Source organism: Scophthalmus maximus, chromosome 12, assembly GCF_022379125.1.
Source record: "Scophthalmus maximus strain ysfricsl-2021 chromosome 12, ASM2237912v1, whole genome shotgun sequence".
Classification (NCBI taxonomy): Eukaryota; Metazoa; Chordata; class Actinopteri; order Pleuronectiformes; family Scophthalmidae; genus Scophthalmus; species Scophthalmus maximus.
In genome coordinates, this window is record NC_061526.1 from 575,606 (window position 1) to 594,713 (window position 19,108).

The window sequence follows — 19,108 nt, forward strand, 5'->3', positions numbered from 1 at the left end:
AACAGAATGTTGAGCTCACAACACTTTCACATCTTCGGCTCTCCTTAAGCTTTTGCCAAGCAACGCCCCCGAAGGAACACACACGTACACACACACTTCATCTCTCTGCATGTACACACATACATACACACTCACACACATAATGTTACACGTAGCCCACAACTTTTTCACTGGTCTTACAAATATGGCAAGGCATCGAATGTCTCCTGTCCTTTGCCTGTTGCCTCCACAGATGGAGCTCAGGGCCCATACATCCGGGGCCCAGGTCCAGCTGGCCGGACCCAATGCAGTCCCACGCTGAGGGTCCATTTTTTGTAGCCCCTCACAAACATCCCCCCTCCCCACCCCACACCACCCCACCATCCCCCCACCCCACCCCCCAGGCTCTGGAGTGCATTCAGTAGTTCGACTTTGGGGTTGTGAGGGTCTGCAGTGGTGGCTAGCTGTTGTTCTCGGCCGTCATGTACTTGAGCGCGGCAAAGCCGTAGCGCCGCGACATGTTCTGTTGGAACTCCTCCTTCAGGGTCTTGAGACAGACCCGGTACTGCTTGTTGGAGCGGAACTTAGTGATGTCGAAGCTGGGTGCGTGGGGCATGTGGATCATGTAGGCATTGGGCAGAACCACAAACTCGTACTCCTGTAGTGAGAGAAGAGCAAGAAGAACTGTCAGCCAAAACTGCAGAGTAACACTGCTTTATTACAAACACCACGTACGAAGCTAAAGCATTACTATTTTTACTTTTTAAAAACATTGTAAAGCAGCTGGATTACTTAAAAGTAAGTATCCATCTTTCCAGGATTTCAAGCAGTTCGCCACCACAGTGGTTTGGACCAGTCAGCATCAGGAACTACTGGCAATTTAGACAATAGCTATAAAACTGACAACAAAGTTGGCCCCTAAAGAGGATAGCATAGACGCATAGATGGTGTTGTTGATTGGTATCAACTAGGGTCAAAAGCAACAATCAACAGCGTTTGTTCAATGTTAAGTCAGTGTGACCCGTGAATTTAATTACGTTTTTGTAAGGAAATTTTTTTTGTAGTTGTGGTTGTGAAAAATAAATCATTAAAGGGTAACTGTGACTGTTTTGAGAAAAAGCATTACGTGTTGGCTGTATTGCTGTGCATCCTTATTCCTGCAGAAAGATGCATTGTGTTCAAAAAACTGATTTAGAAAAACGAGTATTCGATTGAACCTTGAGGAACTGATGCGATCCCTCGATCTTGGAATTGACTACTCGTGCCCATCCATAGTATCAACTGTGGGTTCAGCACAAAAGCTCATATGATACCAAAAAGCAACACTAAAAACTCTGCAGACTATTGATAGGTCAGAAAGAACAGTCATTACAGCGTAATCGTTGTGCAAGATGGGACGGTCTGAACAAGCCCGCCATTTTTAACAGTACACCACTCACTGTAGCCTGTTACATTTCAGTTAGCTTAAGTACATCATATCATATTGTAGATAAAACCATGTGATAAATCTCACTCTGTTTTAATCTCCAGAGTGACCAGAGTCTGTTACTAGTTCAGACTCTAAGGTTATAATCATTGGTCTATACCTTTCTCTCTCATCTGTTTGATCTATATCTTCAACCTCTGCTGCCAGCAGCACTCTGTCTTCATCGGGTTACAGCTGAATAAATATATTTAAACATTTCATCTGACAAACTGTCAGATTTCAGCACTTCAGCATCCATTAAAGAAATTAAATTTAGCTATATAATGTGGCCCAGTGGACTGCGCTGAATTAAATGTAATACTGTTTACTTGTTCTCCAACTCGGCCCCTGTCACTGCTGCTGTTGTTTGTTTAAACATAAATTGGCATCGCCGTGTTTTTACTGAAAAATTAATCGTCTCTTTTTTTTTTTTTTTCTTCATTATTTTCCTGGCAGAATTAAACGGCATCGGTAACAGGAGCATCTGACTATCACGAAGGAGATGCCGGCGGTGAATGTGGGGTAGCAGGAGCTGATGCAGGCCTTGACCTCTGGTCAAGACCCATTATGCCCTATATGTGCAGTATATGCTTTGGACTCATTTGTACATGAACTAAATTAACAACAATATACTGTATGACATTTAACTGATGAACATAGTTTCCTGTGTTGCAAAGGTCTTGCTGCGTTGCATACTTCTATTTATATACACTGTATAGTAGTTATTTTTGTACATTTTGTTTGTTTAACCATTTTCAAATTCTTTGGCATTCATAATGTATGTAATAAATCCTGATGGCCTTTAAAAACTGTGACAAAAACAAGGAATGACAGTATAAATGATTGTTCAATACTCATGGCAGAAAAAATACAATACAATTTACAATATGTGCTCAATACCCATGAGGAAAGAGAAAAATGATTACTATCGAGTTTCAGCTCGTCTCGTACATCCCTGCCCTCCTCCTCTACTGTATTTCAATCAGTACCCAAGCTCTGCACAGTTTGTTGGTGAAGATCTCTGCTGTTCAAATCATGTCAGCCGTCCAAAGTCAGATAACTGTTCTAAGCGCCAGTTCAGCAAGGGACAGGCGCAAACTCCCAGGATGTAGTAGCCAACATTCAGGTGTTTATGGTGTAAGCTGGAAAAGTGGTTGTCAATACCGGCCATCTCCCCACAATGTGAACGATCACAGATCACAAGCATCATGGAAGCTCCCAGATCGGTCCCTTTCCATCTACAACACCTTGAAGGATGAAGGAGTGCCAGCCTTTACAGTTGAAACAGTCGCAGTGGTAGACCTGAGGTGCCAAGATGGGGATATATGATCCATGTACACCAATTCACTACAGGAGCCTGTTCTCAGTGTAGGCAGCCATTTCTCCGAACAAAAATGTGTTCTGCTACCAACGTCTCCGCAGTGACAGTGAACTCTTGGCACACGGTGGTGCATGGGGACAATCACTAAATCTCATATGGTTTTGGACCTCCCTGAGTTTATATGTGTGAGGATTTACACCTCTCTCCCGAATCCAGAAAACAAAGATACCAGAAGTGCTACTTGTTTTGTTAATCCAGCATAAAGTTCAGAGGTTAAAATTAAGAGGACATGACTCAGGTGACCAGAGAGCAACTACAGGTACTGTCTGTGGACAATATATTTATATTACAATATATAACAGCATCAGAATATACCTGTAGGCGAGCGACAAGTTCAAATTTAGAAGAATCTGCATATATTATTATTATTATTATTATTATTAATAAAGAAAATGTACAACTTCCACTGAAAACTGAAACTCACTGAAACATAGGCCAGCTTAGACAGATAAGTGGTGGACGCATTAGAAGTATCTCAGTTACCTGTGCATCCAATTCCATGATGTGAGCCACCTTGTTCCAGCCGAAGCCCACAAAGCGGCGGTCGTACTCAGGACTGTCCCTCCTCACCATTACGTAGGGCTCAAAGTCGGCCTCCCACTGCACTCTGTAGGGCGTGGTGGCGGTCCGCCATTTGGCAAAGTTAGTCGGTGCGTGGCCTTTGGTCCACACATGATACCTGGCAAGATAGAAAAAAAAAGGGTTGTCATCAAACTATTTTTGAAGAGCGTGTGGACTTTAACCTTCTGGGAGAAAATGTGAGGTGGCCTTTCAGTTACGTCTGTATCATAGATGCTCTTAAAAATCTCGACTTTATTTGGAGAGTTTACTTTACACAGCAAACCAAATGATTTTTGATGGGAAAAGTTGTGTCTCTTTTTCTGTCTGTGCCACCATAACACTCACCACCAAGATAAAAGACTGCATATTCTGGGCACATGGAGCGGCGTACCGGAAGGTAGAGTGACAGCACACATAGAAGAATGAACACCCCTCTTCTCCAAGCATACAAACAAAACTTACCAGAGTGTAGCCGAATCAAATCCACAGTGAGTGTCGTGGGGTGGGGGTAGGGTAGTGTAGGAGGGCCTCAACTATGTGCCGTAGTTACTGACCCATGCCCTTTTTAATAAGGTAAAGTCAAAATTATAGTAAAGGGTCAGTTTAAACATTAAAAAAATGATATGCAATATATATAATTAAAAATAAGTCAAATGTATTCTGATACTTTTTCTGATACTACTCTCTAACTATAGCTTTTTCTTTAACGTATCAAGGTGTTGGTCTCTGAAATATCTGCCATCAACTGACAAAAACTGAGCTGTATGTAGTTTTTCATGGGTATTTCAAAAACTGGAACTTCTCTCAAAAATCTAATATTGAATTATGATTTACCACTGGTGATTGAGAAATAATGCTACATTGACGATTACATGTTAACTAAGAATCGACTGAAAAGTCATGAATGTGTATCAGTGGTTGGCTATGTGGTTTCGAATGGGGATTCAGGATGACAGTGACTTTAATGTCCAAGCTGATGGGTGCTAACTACACTAACGCCCAATCATTAACGTGCAACAGTATTTAGTAAGTCGTATAATTCGCACTGGGTCTGGGTCAGCAGCTACTTGTTCCCGTCGCAGGGACTTCAGGTAGTAGAATGAGTTTACCCCAGAGAGCAGTGTGAAAGTGACTGCCAAAAAAAAAGAAGACATGCTCAACTTGAAGAATCATAGTCGACTGAGCAGGCCTTTTATATAATGAGAACCTCTGAAACTTGGTGGAAGGATGGGACATGGGCCAAGAAAGAACCAATTAAATGTTGCAGTTGATCCGTACAAAGGGACAGATTTTATCACTGTGAGATAGTGTTTTTTGGGCATTGATATCTATGAGTGTGTGCAATTTGGAGCTGCTTGATTGACTCCTACGGCAATGTTGGGCCTTGTAGGAGGTGTGTACTTATAGATCCTCTGCTGATGTATGTAACTCTACCACAGACCATGATATGATTCGAGCTGCTTTAGTGTTCTACTGAATGGAAACCTGAAGGATCTTGAAGTTGTTGGCTACAGAAACAGAAAAATGGTTTTACCTGAAGGTGAAGAGTGTACCCATGTCTAGCTGAGAGAGCAGCTCAGCCTTAGATTTTGGGTAGGACAGGCGGTATCTCAGCGTCTCAAAGGCTGGAACCACCAGAGCTTTCTTGGTGTTGGCCATGTCTAGCTGCACCACTGACTTCCTACAAACAGACAAAAATGCATTAATTAATATCGAAGAAATGTCATTGCACAATAGCTCAGAAAACTAGAACTACTGCCTTGCAGTTGTACACCTCCATCAGCAAGTGAATTTTCACAGTGCATCCATGCCCATCCAGACCCATATGTTGTTTAGAGTTTGAAGGAATTTAATAAAAACAGCATTTTGGCATAATATGGTTTGAATTCTTGAGACATGTCCAAAAAACTTGTTCTGTGAGATCACAATTACCTTTGACCATCAAATTCTAATCAGATCACCCTTGAGTCCAAGTGAACATTGGTGCCAAACTTGATGAAATTCCCTCAAGGTGTTCATAAGATACTGTGTTCACAAAGTCGGACGCATGGACTCAGCCAACCCAAAAATTAACAAAATGTATCTTTCCCCCGTTTTGGGTGTTTTTCACCCAATTCTCTGTCTCCTCTTACCTGAGATACTCGTAGAGGCCATACATGGGTAGGAAGTCGATGTCAGAAAGGAACATGTAGGGTGTGTTGACCTGCCGCATGGCCACGTTGCGCAGGAGGTTGACTGGGTAGAACTGTCCCTCTTTGTAGACGATGTGGTAACCTACATTCCCGCGGCTCATCAGCACCTCGGAGCCCTGAGCATAACGCAGGAACTGCTGGGCCTCGGCATCGGATAGGTACAGGGCTAGGCTGATGGGGCCTTCCCAGTGCTTACAAATGGCCTCCAACATCTGGAGCCTGCAGCAGATGGGACAGAGGGATGTTTGACCTCACATAAAGGTATTACTATTCTACATTATGCATTGGATCAGTACATTTTTTCCATTAGTTTTCTTATTTTTTGACCCAATGCGATATAATAATTTGTGTGAAAAACAACTTGTGGAAAAACATTAAGGGGGCCGTAAGCGATTTTGGAGATAGCTTGTTTCGCTCTTTGATGATGTCTTGATTTTACTGCTCTGGCCGGGCAGTGAGCCCGCGACTTTGGGTGTGGGAGACCGAAACGCTAACGACTAGGCCAAAACTTCGGAGTTGCAATGCCACAGAGTCATGGTTTTCGGCGCACAAACAGAAGAGACAGCTAGCGGCCCTGAGGAAATATTCGCTGATTAAAATTGTATTGCTTTAGAATCGCTTACTGCCCATTTGATTTGAGAGCACAAAAAATTACTATAAATTATGCCATACCCAAAGCATGAAAAAAGGTCCCAACATTTGTCCTGGTCGCTGGTGTTTTATCATCTTGCAAGGTAGCAAAAGTAATAAGCCCTGCGACTGATTTCAACTTTTAGTGTTTGTTTGTAAAGCGACATTTATTGGTTAAACATAACAATTACAATCAGCCACTGGAGCCCACAGCTTTAATTTATTTTTGTGACCATATGGAATAATAAATTACTCAACCTGGGAATTGATATATAAAAGGGGATACTTTGCTTTTGTTAAAGAGCCAAGCTTTAAAAACTGTTTTGGCCAAGCTGGCACACAAAGTGAATATGTGATAGACATCTTAAATGTTTACTGAGTCAGGAATATTTCAGTAATTCAGATTCTGAAGATTATGTGTCTTGATCTGTAAAATCAAGTTTTGTTTATCCAATTCCCGAGTCTGTGTGTCTCTCACTGCAGCATCCCAACAGTTCGTTTTGTATTCTATCTGAAGGTGAGATTGTGTTATTTGCTCAGTGCACAGTCTATGGTCGGACACTGTTGTGGATCGGGCAAGCCAGTATCAGACGGTGGCTCCGTGGAGGCCCCTGAGCCACAGCGGGCCCCATTAAAACAAGACAAACTCTATAGTCAGATAGCAGCCCCTAGAGGCAGCCTTGTTTACTATACATACTCCACAATATTATATTGCTGAGCAGATGAGACAACAAACTGACAATATTAAAACAGGGCTTAAATTATGTTTGTCCTGAGGGTGATTTAAAATACTATTTAAATATATATGTGTATCACCTTGCATGAATGTACTCACAGTATTAGATTAATTCGCATTACATAATTATCTTGTTTGGAGAGTTTACATTGTATGGCACATCAGAAAAACCTGTGAGATGTCTATAATGAAAACGGCCCATCTTCAAAAGAACATATGCGCTCAACTAATTAATTTAAGGCAAAATTAACCTCTTATTATGATGGCAGAACTAAAGTTTTTTTTGGCAGCCATCCTCTCAAACAAAAAAAAAGCATGTGGAAGATGTGAAAGATGTAAGACATTTCTATTGGCTTCATGTTTTCATACAAGGAAAGTTGCAGTCCCCCGAGATGAGTGATGAGCAGACTGTACATTTTGCACATTACTTTAATAAAGGAGAAGTTAAATGATCCCCAATGAGAAATGGGGTTATGGCAAACACACCAAATGAAATACTGATAAAATATTAGCATGGAAAAAACAAGCCAACGAAGACAAGATTTACAGAATCATATCTAAATTACCATAATATGAAAACATATCTGAAGGAACCATCCGTCTTTTTTTGTTTTTCTTTTCACTGCGATGGTTTAACTGTAGCAGGAATTTCCACAGTGTACTGATGAATATACATCTCTCCACTCTGACTTAAATGATTGCTGAGATGCCCAGCTTGGTAAACAAGCAGCCGAGCTCAAAGGCTTGTCGAAAGTGCTCCACGTCTCCAGCCTTCATCTTTTGTTTTCATTATCCTTGAGCCAGCGGGAATTTAAAGGGAGCAAATAGAGGACTTTTTCAGACTAGTCACATCGCCGACATTATTAACCAAACTGGAAACAAAGTAATTTGTTCTGTTGTAAGATAGGACTCAAAAAAAGCTGCAGCAGAAACAATTCTGTTGACTCTGGGAAAATAATCTCATTAGCTTGGCTGGTGATCTAAAAAATTAAGGCATTATCCTTACATGAGGAGAAATCAGAGAAGAGCGAGAAACTGTTAAAGCCTTAATCATAACCATATAATTCAACAATATCTTCTTCAGTCAGACTTCGTCGATTAAGAGCCGGTAAGGGTCCACTATATTTTACTTTATTTTGAGAGACTTTCAATGACTCTCCAACTTTAGATTCTATCCGATTCCAACACTTTGCATAGACAAACTTACAACCTGGTTACTTATTGATGCATTTACTGGCATGACACCGACTATTCCCATGGTGCTTTTGTGTGGCATTCACCTTTGGTGACCACTGGCAAACTGCAAACCATCACTGTGGATCTTTTAGGGACCAAACTGAATCAGGCCCTCATATTGGGACGTGTGCAGCGAGGATAAGTAACAAAGAATATTTATTCAAGCTCTACACTTGGGATACTTGTACTGTAAATGGTGTAGGTTTTGCTCTGCTATATTTATTCAGGAGGAATTATATTTTCACAAAAAGCAAAAGGCTCAGTGCAAAATGTACTTGTTATTGCCCCTTTCACTGTTAACGATGTAATAAACATCATAATTAGGATATAAATATCAGACTGATGATGGCAGATTGACAGTAAAATCCATGGATTATCTATGAACCTTCACAGCTAACATAATGCACTTTATTAAATCTGACAGTGGGGTGTTTCAAATTAACTAACGGCCCAACATTGTAGTTCTAATTAGATACTGCAGATCTGTCAGTAGACCTCATTGTGTCTCAGCATAATGCTAGTACAACAGTGAAGACCATTCTGCTTTATCATTTTGTAAATTACCCCCCTCACATGAAATGTAAACCTGGTTAGTTGCCTGTCTACACTCTGAGTCTGGGTTGTCAGATGGGGAGCGTGTCTATGTTCACTCAGCCCTTTGAAGGGCCGTAAACAAGAAGGCTCCCTAATAACAGCTACAAAATGAGTCTTATAATTGGATAAGGCTCTCACAATTTCAACGTTAAGCTATTTTATTGTAGCTGGTTGGACAGTCACCTTTGAAGGTGGTGGAAGTAATTGTGTCCTAAATGATGGAATATAGTTGAAGACTCAGAGAAGCCACTGGTATCTAAAGTCTCTTTTTTTTTCTATGATCCTCCGTGCTTCTAAACATAGAAATGTAACCATGCTAGAGCTTTATCTTCTAATTTCAACGATGTTCGTGAGAGATCTATTTGTTGTTAGTTTGGAAGGGAGGATGGCTATAAATACTACTATATCCATGAAGCATCTCCATGGAGATAAAGCCAGTCAGCGGTGCTGAAATGTATTGTCATTGCAACTGTGATAAACAAAAAAAGACGAGTGTCCCACAATCTGAAAATGAACTTGTGTCTTTAGCATCAGCTCACTGTTATCAGTTTAAAACAACATAATTTGAACCTCTCTGATTGGATATTTGTTACCAAAAAACTCCTTGTGTGTCATAGTTTTGTCCTTCAGGCTACATAGCGTTATAACTTTGGTGTTTTATTATAAATCACAGATATCCCGGATGCAGAAAATGTATGGATATTTTACTTCTGCAATGCTTGACACTAAAAATAATTATAGAATCTGTAAAGCCCTGCTCATAACAGAGTTCTTAATTTACACCTATGGTAGTGTTTATGAATGTATTCATCATCTGAGCAGTCTGAGCACTGCTGCTGTGGGTGTGCCACAGTACCTGTCCATGGAGAGCTGAGCGACGAGCGTGACGTCAGTGTTGTCAGAGCTGGATTCGTGCTCATAGTGGAGGAAGTAGAGGTGTGTGCGATGGACGGTGAATCGCTCTCGACGAAACTCGTAGCAGGGATCGTCTTCGTCCAGCTCCGACAGAGTCTTCTGGAGCTGCAGACAGGGAGGAGAGGGACACGGTAAGTGAGACGCTACATGGGCCAGAGGGAAACCCCCTGAAGATGCTGTTGTAGGCTCGGGGTTGCAGCATCAGCATTGTGGAGTGCCACCGATTCCCTGCCTATGCATTCTGCATTGTGATATATCTAAAACAGAATCCCCCTAACTCACTTAATTCAAGTTTTTATGTGATATTGGGTTGATTAAACAAATTCCAGGTCATATTTTAATCAAGTTAAGTCTTCAGACTGTTCACTGCAGGCAAGCTGCCACAGAAAAAAGCAAGGTTTGTAAGTGGTCCATTACTACCTGCAGGCCTATTCATGTGGCTGTATTTTAACAGTTGGAAGTGACAACATAAAGATCCCCGACAGTTTCAATTGCTGGACTCCCCCTAACACTGTGAGATAAAAATGGCTACATCGCATGGAACGGCAATATGACAAGCCTCTATCAAATAGTCAAAATGGCTTCAAGTGCTCAATTTGATAATTCTTTCTCCTGTATTAATGATTCGTGGACTAAGGTGCAGTCGGAACAGGTTAGTATTCAGTCTGCGACAGAGAGATTGTAGAGTTTCTGCTGCTTTACGAAGTCAGGTGAGGTGATATAAAGAGTAACAAACTGCATATACAGAGCAGGTTGTGGTGGTTGAATAGGTTACTTTCACCTGAGGGAGTCTGGGGTTTGAATCGCATTATTTATCGAACAAAGTTAACTCGTTATTTTTTTGTTTTCTTTATTTGTATCTTAAACCTTTCTACCAGACAGGTAGACAGGCACAGAGAAAGGGCCGGTAAAGAAAGACAACTGAAAGTAACAAAATAAGTGAATAAATAAAACAGGATTTATCAGGGTGGAAGGACGTGCTTAAGAGCCGTTCAAACACCACGACGTGTTGGTCTTCATACTAACTCACCTGACTTCCTATAGAGCCTCCCTGGCAGGAGGCCTTTATGGATTAAAAACCCTTCTAGCCAATAGAAAGACATGGCAGTAATGTTACATACAGGGCTTCCGTATTCCTCCTAATACATCTCACAGTGGTACCTCAAGAACATGCTTCTCTCAGCCTTGCTGACAATCATAAAGCTTTAGCAGGTCTATCTAACTTGATTTCAGTTCAAGTGAAGATAGACTGGAGTTGCTGCAGCTCAGCAGAGCACGCTCAAGTGGTGCTGTGGGGAGAAGCAGGGAGAAGGAGGTTGGAGGGCTGTTCGCTGAGGGCTTGGTGTGTGCTGTTGCTCGGTTGTGAACAGTGTGTAACTGGGCTTCAGTGGCACTGTGGCCCTGAAGGACCCCGGTCTGCAATGTGCTGCTGGAGCCAATCCCTCAGTGACTTCATTAGTCTAATCATCACATTTATGGGATTTAAATTCGATGCTCAAACCTCGAAAAATTGAGTGAGCAAACTGTTTTCTGAGTTAAGGACACTTTGGAATTGACTCTTAGCAAAAAAAAAAAGAAGAAAAAAAAATCTGGCACACCATGATGGAAAATTTAAATGTGATTAACTGACAACAGAGCTGACACTTAAATCATTCTGCAGCCCACACAGGCCAGACCTTTAGCAGGTTAGAAGCTGAGGAGGTGCAAATGAACTGGCTGAATGTTAAAACACCAACGCTGCACTCACTAAATCCCACTACCTGCCTGATCCCTCCCTAGACATTCATGTTGATGCACTCAGTCATACAAAAGAACTGTCAGCATCACCTCCTGAAACTGGATATATTTGTACAAAACCACAAAATTGCACCAGATGTGGGATGTCGGTGGTACACATGAGCTATCATCTGTTCCGTCCACACTGGCTGTGTTCAGAACCAGATGTTCGTTCATCAGGACATCCTCAGACGGGCTGAAAGAATTGCAGCTGTACACACTTTCTTCACCTGCATGGTTGTTACAGACCTTCAGTGTTATTTTAACCAGCAGGAGGCAGCAGTGCACTTGCCTAGTCTGTTGTACATTAAAAGAAGAAGGTGCCTTCACACCTGTAGTTGGAGCTGTCCAACTACAGGTGGACAGCTCCAACACATTTGTGTTTCACCCAGGAAACACAAATGTATCACTTCATAGATCTGAGATTCAAGGGTGCTTACTGCTCAAGCAAGTGTTTGTTTAGGAGAAACGTCATTCCAAGTTGGCTGTATTGGAAAATACCTACAAATTACATTTTGTATATAGGGAAAAGTAGGCCAAACTGGATTCGACATCCATACGTCAAATATGTGCTCCTTTGGCTCTGATGCAGCCACCTAAACATTTGTTTCCTACCACCCCTCCATATCTTCAGCACCAAATGGACACCACAACCAGAAGTACAGAAGCAGTTCCACCTACATTCTCACTGTTGTGGTCAGCCTCGCTGGGACATCCAAACAGCTCTCGCCGTAGCAGGTTGCCGTCGTATTCCAGAAAGGTGAGATAGAGGTTCCGAAAAAACTCAACGTGCTTGTTCTTCACCCGCAGCTTCTTGGGAGAGTTCCAGTGGATCACCTGTTCAGAGGAAGTGAAGAGAGTATGGTCGGACAAAAGATTAACAGGATAGTGTTGATATTGTCATACATGGATTTTACCGAACAAAAGCAATTCAAACATTCAAACACTGAAAACACTAAGTCAGACTAGAATCTCTTACACATAATCATTTCCCTGGTGAATTTTAGGTACACTCACATACTATAAAATGATGAGCAAAAACATTATAATCAACCCTTTCTAATATATTATTGGACCTTCCTACAAGGCTCTGACCCACCAAGGAATAGACTCTACTAGACCTCTAATGTGTCCCTGTGATATCTGGTATCAAGACATAAGCAGCAGATCCTTTATGTCTTGTAAGCTATGAGATGGAGCTGCCATGGGTCAACCTTTTTCCAGAACATCCCCCAATACCCTGTATCCAGCTTGTGTTTTGTCCCTTGTACCACTGTGGCCACCTACTCTGCACTACTGAGGTTGAGCATCCCACCTGCCTTGGCGTTTCTGCGATGTTCCAACCACAGTCCCTCAGGTCTTTATACCTGCCCATTTCTCCTGCATCCAACACAATGGGCCTCATGCAAGAATGGTTGTTACAAACAGATTGGTTCTTACATTACGAGTGACTTAGGAGAACTTCCCGCATTCACCAATTTTCTTGTATTTTTTGTTTTCTTTCAAATACAAACATAATCTACGACTGGTCCAGACCTCAGGTAAGTTAGCCTTCTCTTAATCAAACCAAGTTTTTCCACTTATGGATAGCAGTTAGACATATATAAGGTAAAATTTTTCTTAAGAGATCTGTTTGACGAATCCGACGTGGCCTGTTCGTACAAACTCACGGTGCTAACAAATGTGAGAGACATTTAGGATAAGAATATGAAAATGTTCTTGCATTAGGCCCAATGACTACTAGAGCCAACCGTCCACTTGCCGTGTGACATTCCGTATCCCAAACCTTGACATGCAACATTGTTACGAGATAATTGTTGTTAGCTTAGTCTGTGAGTGGTGATTAGGTTGTTGTTTATCGGCATACATAGACGCTTCAACTGCCACTTTAACTCCTTTCAGTGCTTACACAGGGCGCTTACGCATCAACCACCACTGAGGCCAGAAAAACAGGGTGCTTTTACAAATTCCATAAAATGTCTAAAAGTAGAATTTCTGACACTGACTGTGGGGCTGCCTTGAGACTGAATAATTCAGGTCAATCTTGTTTAATCTCGTGAAGTCAGACCTCCTCAGCGGTGTGTCAACACTGGAGAATGGTTTGTGTGACCCACTAATACTTCTGCTAAGGGGTTAATATGCTCTGCCTTATTGGTATTTCATAAAAAACAGTAGAAAACGTATGTTGTTATTGTTTCCCATAACGAAAGGGAATGTTGAAAAGGGTAACTGGCCAGAAGCAGGATAAGGAGGGGGGGGAAAAATGCTCCAGGCTTACACCCGCAGCCTACATCCAGTGAGTGGTGGGGGCAGCGTTGTCTCACCTTCAGGTCTGAAACATCTTTGTAGCACTTCTCGGAGCGCGTGTGATCGGACAGTTGGACGTTCCAGAAGCACGGCAGCTGGTGAACCAGGAAAGGGTTCTGTTTGATCACGGCGTTGAAGATGTCCTGCGCGCACACACACAGAAAACACAGACTGAGCCTCAATGTTTGCCTTATGTTTCGTCTTCTACAGCCTTGCACCACACGGTTAAATCTGACCCTGCTCCAAGTTTTTTTGGTGTCATCATTAAGATGTATTCAATCGTACCCGGATTTTTGCATGGACATTTGACTACAGAACAATCAAAGCAGCACAGCAAAACAACACCATATTTTTAACAAACGCTTCCTTCAAATTACCGTAGATTCTAACATGACTTTCATACTCTATCATTATCATTGTAAAACTAATCTTGTGATATGGTACTTTTATAGATTCAGCAAGCGAAAACTTGCGCACAAGGAGGTGACACCTCTGCAGACTGCAGAGGATGGTACTGCATATAACATAATTTTTTTTGTTCGTTTGCCAGTTGATAGCCTATATGGAAGGAGCCTGGATGATCAGAGCTCCTTTTTTCCTTTACCGCCCAAAATATCTCGGGTCCTGCTCAGAAATCGACCTGTTACACTGCTGTTTTTAAGAAAGAACGTTATGTCTCTGTCTATCTGAAGTTACCAGAACCACCAACCCTCTAAATCTTCATCTAGATGTTCATAAAAAATTATCTAAGGTTTCAGCTTCTCCCCTCTAAATCTAACCCACTAAATCCAAACTAAGAACAGTATGTTCACTGTGTGAGTGTGTGTGTGTGTGTGAGAGCAATGGAACTGTGTCTATTCCACTGACCTCACAATGGATGAGAATGACACCTGTAACCATGGTAACTGTTCTCATTTGCCGTCATTTTGTGTCTTCTTTATGGTAGTCATTTCAGGATCTTTGTGGTTGTTTTCTTTGTGCCGGTCTCTGAGTGATAATGATTTTGTCTTGATGATTGATGATTGTGCATTTTTTTGTGTATTGTCTCTTTATAGTCTTTTTTTGTCTCTTCGTAGCCATTTTGTGTCACCTTTTGGTCAGTTTTTCTTTCTTTCTTTATTTGAACATTGTTTTTATTGAACTTTTTAGGTTTTATACAGAAAAGAAATTAAATGCATGTAAAATTAAGGAAAGTTAAAATAATAACAGAATCAACTTAGTTATACATGACATCTGCTACGTTCTTCTATTAAGGTATATGCAGTACAACAGATTGCTAGTCCAAAAAAGTGAGCTAAATAAACAGAGTTGAAGATGTAAAGTGGAGCAATCTCCCAGTAGCACTATTGAAGGACTTACACTAAGTTCCATGTTTAGGACCTTTCCAAGTGTATTTTCTATAGCCTCCCACCATGAGCCTAGTTTTTGGCATGTCTAAGTCATATGTAAGAAGTTTCCAATCTCAATTTTATATCTGGTGCAGTTTGGAGATGTTTTACTCTTGAAACGGTTGATCTTTTCAGGAGTTAAAAGAATCTATGGATAGTTTTAAAATTACAGAGTTTCTATCTTACACTAATATAATCTTTGTGTGCATCCCTAAACAATAGAGACCACTGATCATCGTCAAATTGCATTCCGAGGTCGCTTTCCCATTTTTTTCTGACCAAATTGGTGTTAGCTTTGCTATGTGCCATTAAGAGGTTATAAATCAGGGATGTATGTTTGTGATCGATTCCTTGGGTTAATAATGATTCCAACTTAGAAAGCTTAAGTTTTTCCAGGGATCCACCCAGTTGGGATCGTATGTGGTGTCACAGTTGTAGATATCTATAATTGTGTGTGTCAGGTATTTGGTAAGAGTCTTTCAATTGTTGAAATGACATGAGTGTATCGCTGTCATAGAGATCATCAATCTTAGTAATGTTTTTCTGGGCCTGTTTTTTTTTTCTTTGTAACCAAATTATATATCTGTCGTCACTTTGTGTCTCCAAGTGATCCATTTTCATTTAGTTGTGACTGTTTTGTCTTTCAAGTCATTTTTTGTCACTTTATAGTCATTTTGAGTCACCTTTTGGTAAGTTTCCTGATTCTTTGTTAAAATTGTATGTCTTTCTGTAGTCATTAAATGTCTCTCATATTGTCTGTCATTTTATGCCCCTTTGTAGTCATGCTATGTCTCTGTGGAGACATTAAATGTCTTTGTAGTCATTTCATGTCTCTTTATAGTAATTTTGTGTCTCATTTTGGTTAGTTTTACTTTCTTTGTAACCATTTTATGTCTCTCTGTCTTCTTGGTAGTCATTTTGTATCTATATGGTGATTTGTTTCATCTCTTTCTAATAAATTTAAGCTTTACAATATCCACGATTTGATATATAATTCATGGGTTTGGCTGCACAATATGGTGAAAAAAACTTCACCTTCACGACTGGCCATCAAGGTGAAGAGAATTGTCACCCCACTGATGGCTTCACTTTAAATAAAAATGTACTGTAAACTTCTCTCCAGATGTTAATGCATTGGGGCCAGTTCGACAGTTAGACAAACTCTTCTTCTGTCTTGTTAGAGTTTTGTACGTCTACAGATGTTTGAGCTGTAATTCATCAAAAATAAAGCAGAATCTTTCTAATAGCCTTGAGGAAATGCAATTGGGTTAAAACGCAGAGACATTTTTGAATTTCTGGTCTTTGAGGCTTCACAAGACAAGAGTGTCAATGACACGTTGCAGCTTCCTAATGGGAGACATAAAACCTCTTTAGCCACATAATGAACACTGTGATAAAGGGTGCTGACAGCCCTTTGGAACAGCTCATACAGCAGAAAGCAGAAGGAACACTGAAATAATTTCCAAAGCCCTTCTCATTTTCCAAACTGCATACCTTGCAGGACTTTTACTTAATGAAGGTTAAATTAAAATCTCATAAAAAGTACCTCTAATTTAGATGAGCTGTGAATAGCCCCAAGATAACGGCGACCCTTTGCCAAGGTCTCACCATATGGCCCAGCTATGTTAGGAGAACTGTACAGGGTAAGGTAACACCAATTTATGAAACAAATGGTACATTCACAAACACCTCCACCAGTTACAGATACAGAATACTGTAGTCTGAAAATTCAAGGCCCTATTTGGACCTGGAATTAACATCCGCCTGGGGGGATGCGATCACAATTGGACAGCTCTAAGTACATCAGTTCACGCCTGGCGTTATTACCTGTATCCACGTGTGTCTCCTCTGACCACTTGTGATTGAATCTCACCTTCCAGCTCTACATGTAAATAAACACGTTCATTATTTTCAGTCCTTCGCTGTGGCACACGAACACACTGCCAAAAAAATGTGGCCACACATGCGTTCCCAGACCACCGCCAAATGCGGTTCGAGTGATCAGATACCAAATGCGTCTCAGGTAAGTTCATATCTGCACTTAAAGCTGTCAACCTTGTGGTCACATCACCTGAGACAGATGTTAATAGCAGGTCTGAACAGGGCCTCTGTTTCAAGTGCATTCTTTCTTCTGTCTTTTGGCCTAAACCAGGATTTCAAGTGCTCATTGTTGCTCCTTAGCTTCTTCATCTCTTTGTCTGTTTTATAGCAACTCACACGAGAGGTGGGTGATTTGACGATCTTATATTGGAATCGATCTTAATGTGGCATATGATCTGATTTTCAGAGAAATTGTTCAGATCGCGGGGAAGTTTCTGCAACGCTCTGGAGAACGCGATCAATGGAGACAATGTTAGTTGCCAGAAGTGTAACACATGTTTTGCAAGTAAAATCATATAGCATCACATTGGTTGAGTATCCTGGGAATTACATCCATGAGATTATATCCACTGCTAAGGTTTGAGCATGTGAGGATAGGTTTTGGCGGTCACACCAGATGGATGGGAGTGTAGCGAGTCGTGTCACGGACGTGCAATTCTATTATATTCCTGGTCCTTTTTTTTAGGACCAGGAATATATTAGAGAAGCAGTTGTTCATAGAATGTGCTGGTACACCAAGTTCAAAATCTAGTGTCTACAGCTGCCCTGTACATCTGAAGAAGGTCAGATTGCTCATGGAGAGCATTACGTCAGAGGAAAATGGCCGACTTGTGAATATGGTGACTGGGCCATCAACTTTGTTATATATTTCATATTTCATATATTATACATAATATATATTCCATTTGTGTGATTTATTGTAAAAAGACACACACACAACACAGATAATCTGAGTCTAAGATGTACTGTATGTCGTGTGATTTGTGCTTCTGCCAAAAGGTGACACATTTGCCGGTGCAAGGACGTTACCTGGTCTGCCAGCGAGGTGGACAGCATGCTCATTAGTTCCCTCTCAGCAGTCAGCCTCCACATCTGCTCCCATCGGAGCTTCCGCAGCCGATCCAGGAGAAGCAAAATCACCCCTGGAACACGCACACAGACAGAGATATGGTAGCTTAAGAAAAAGAGTGATTAGTATGTTGCTGCCTGGTAAAGGTGATTAAGTCCCATCATGAGGCTCTGAATCGCAGCCTTGTATTTTCTGAGATAAAGCTGTTGAATTGAGACAAGACTGGAACTGGTTCAGAAAACAGTCCTCCTGGAATCCAGGAGGTGTGTTCATGTGCTTTTCTCTGCTCAGTTCCCCCTCCCCTCCCTCTGCCTCGCAGCAAAGCTGACCAACCGCAGCTGAGATGGAGTTTTTTTCTGTCAAATTGCTGCTCGGGCCTAAATGCGACACACGCTTTTCTGTCCCGTGATATTTGCCCCTCAGTCACACTGAAGGTGGGAGGCTTAAGAGTGGAGCACTGAACCTTTACAACGCATACCTGTCCAGGTGACTTTTACACTGCTCCCACTGAAACTCACAGAGCTGCAGCAGTGGGCCACCCTGTTTGTTCAGGGTTATACTCACTATAAAGTTTATCCCCCTGCTCCAAACAGCACAAAGAGAGAAATATGTCTCCTGAAGGAAAAAGAGCTGCTGGATTTGATAGAGGAAAAAATATATAAAAAGGCAAGGGAAAATAATGACAAGGTGTAATGGAATCCAATCAATTCCACTATCAGCAGCTCTGAGGCTCAGTGAAATTATACCCTGCACCTTTCTGAAAATGTGTTTTCATACAACTTTTAACAAGCCTGCTGGATTCCTGCATACTCCATCAACAACTGTGCACCGCCTCACTGCACACTCACCGCTATGCTTTAAAACATGGACAATGCAGTTCTAAAGAGGACAAAATGAACAGGAAAAATAACAAATATAGTCAAATGTTTCCCTGAAATCACCCAGGATGGTGTGACACGCAAAATAACGAATCAAAGCGAGCGCTCAACCAAGAATAA

General features: G+C 41.3%; 1 protein-coding gene across 2 annotated transcripts in view; it reads right to left on the minus strand.

Moving 5' to 3' along the window:
* Positions 1-373: 373 nt before the first annotated feature.
* The window catches only part of large1 (LARGE xylosyl- and glucuronyltransferase 1), a 129,540-nt gene continuing 110,805 nt past the window's right edge, over positions 374-19,108 (minus strand). For both annotated transcript variants that reach the window (XM_035616618.2, XM_035616617.2), the window contains 8 exons: positions 18,071-18,183; positions 13,790-13,915; positions 12,147-12,302; positions 9,631-9,794; positions 5,519-5,797; positions 4,921-5,067; positions 3,309-3,504; positions 374-637 (listed from right to left, as the gene is read on the minus strand). In XM_035616618.2, coding sequence (XP_035472511.1) covers positions 440-637; positions 3,309-3,504; positions 4,921-5,067; positions 5,519-5,797; positions 9,631-9,794; positions 12,147-12,302; positions 13,790-13,915; positions 18,071-18,183 — 1,379 coding nt within the window. In that variant the 3' untranslated portion in view covers positions 374-439. The remainder of the gene's footprint in view (positions 638-3,308; positions 3,505-4,920; positions 5,068-5,518; positions 5,798-9,630; positions 9,795-12,146; positions 12,303-13,789; positions 13,916-18,070; positions 18,184-19,108) is intronic.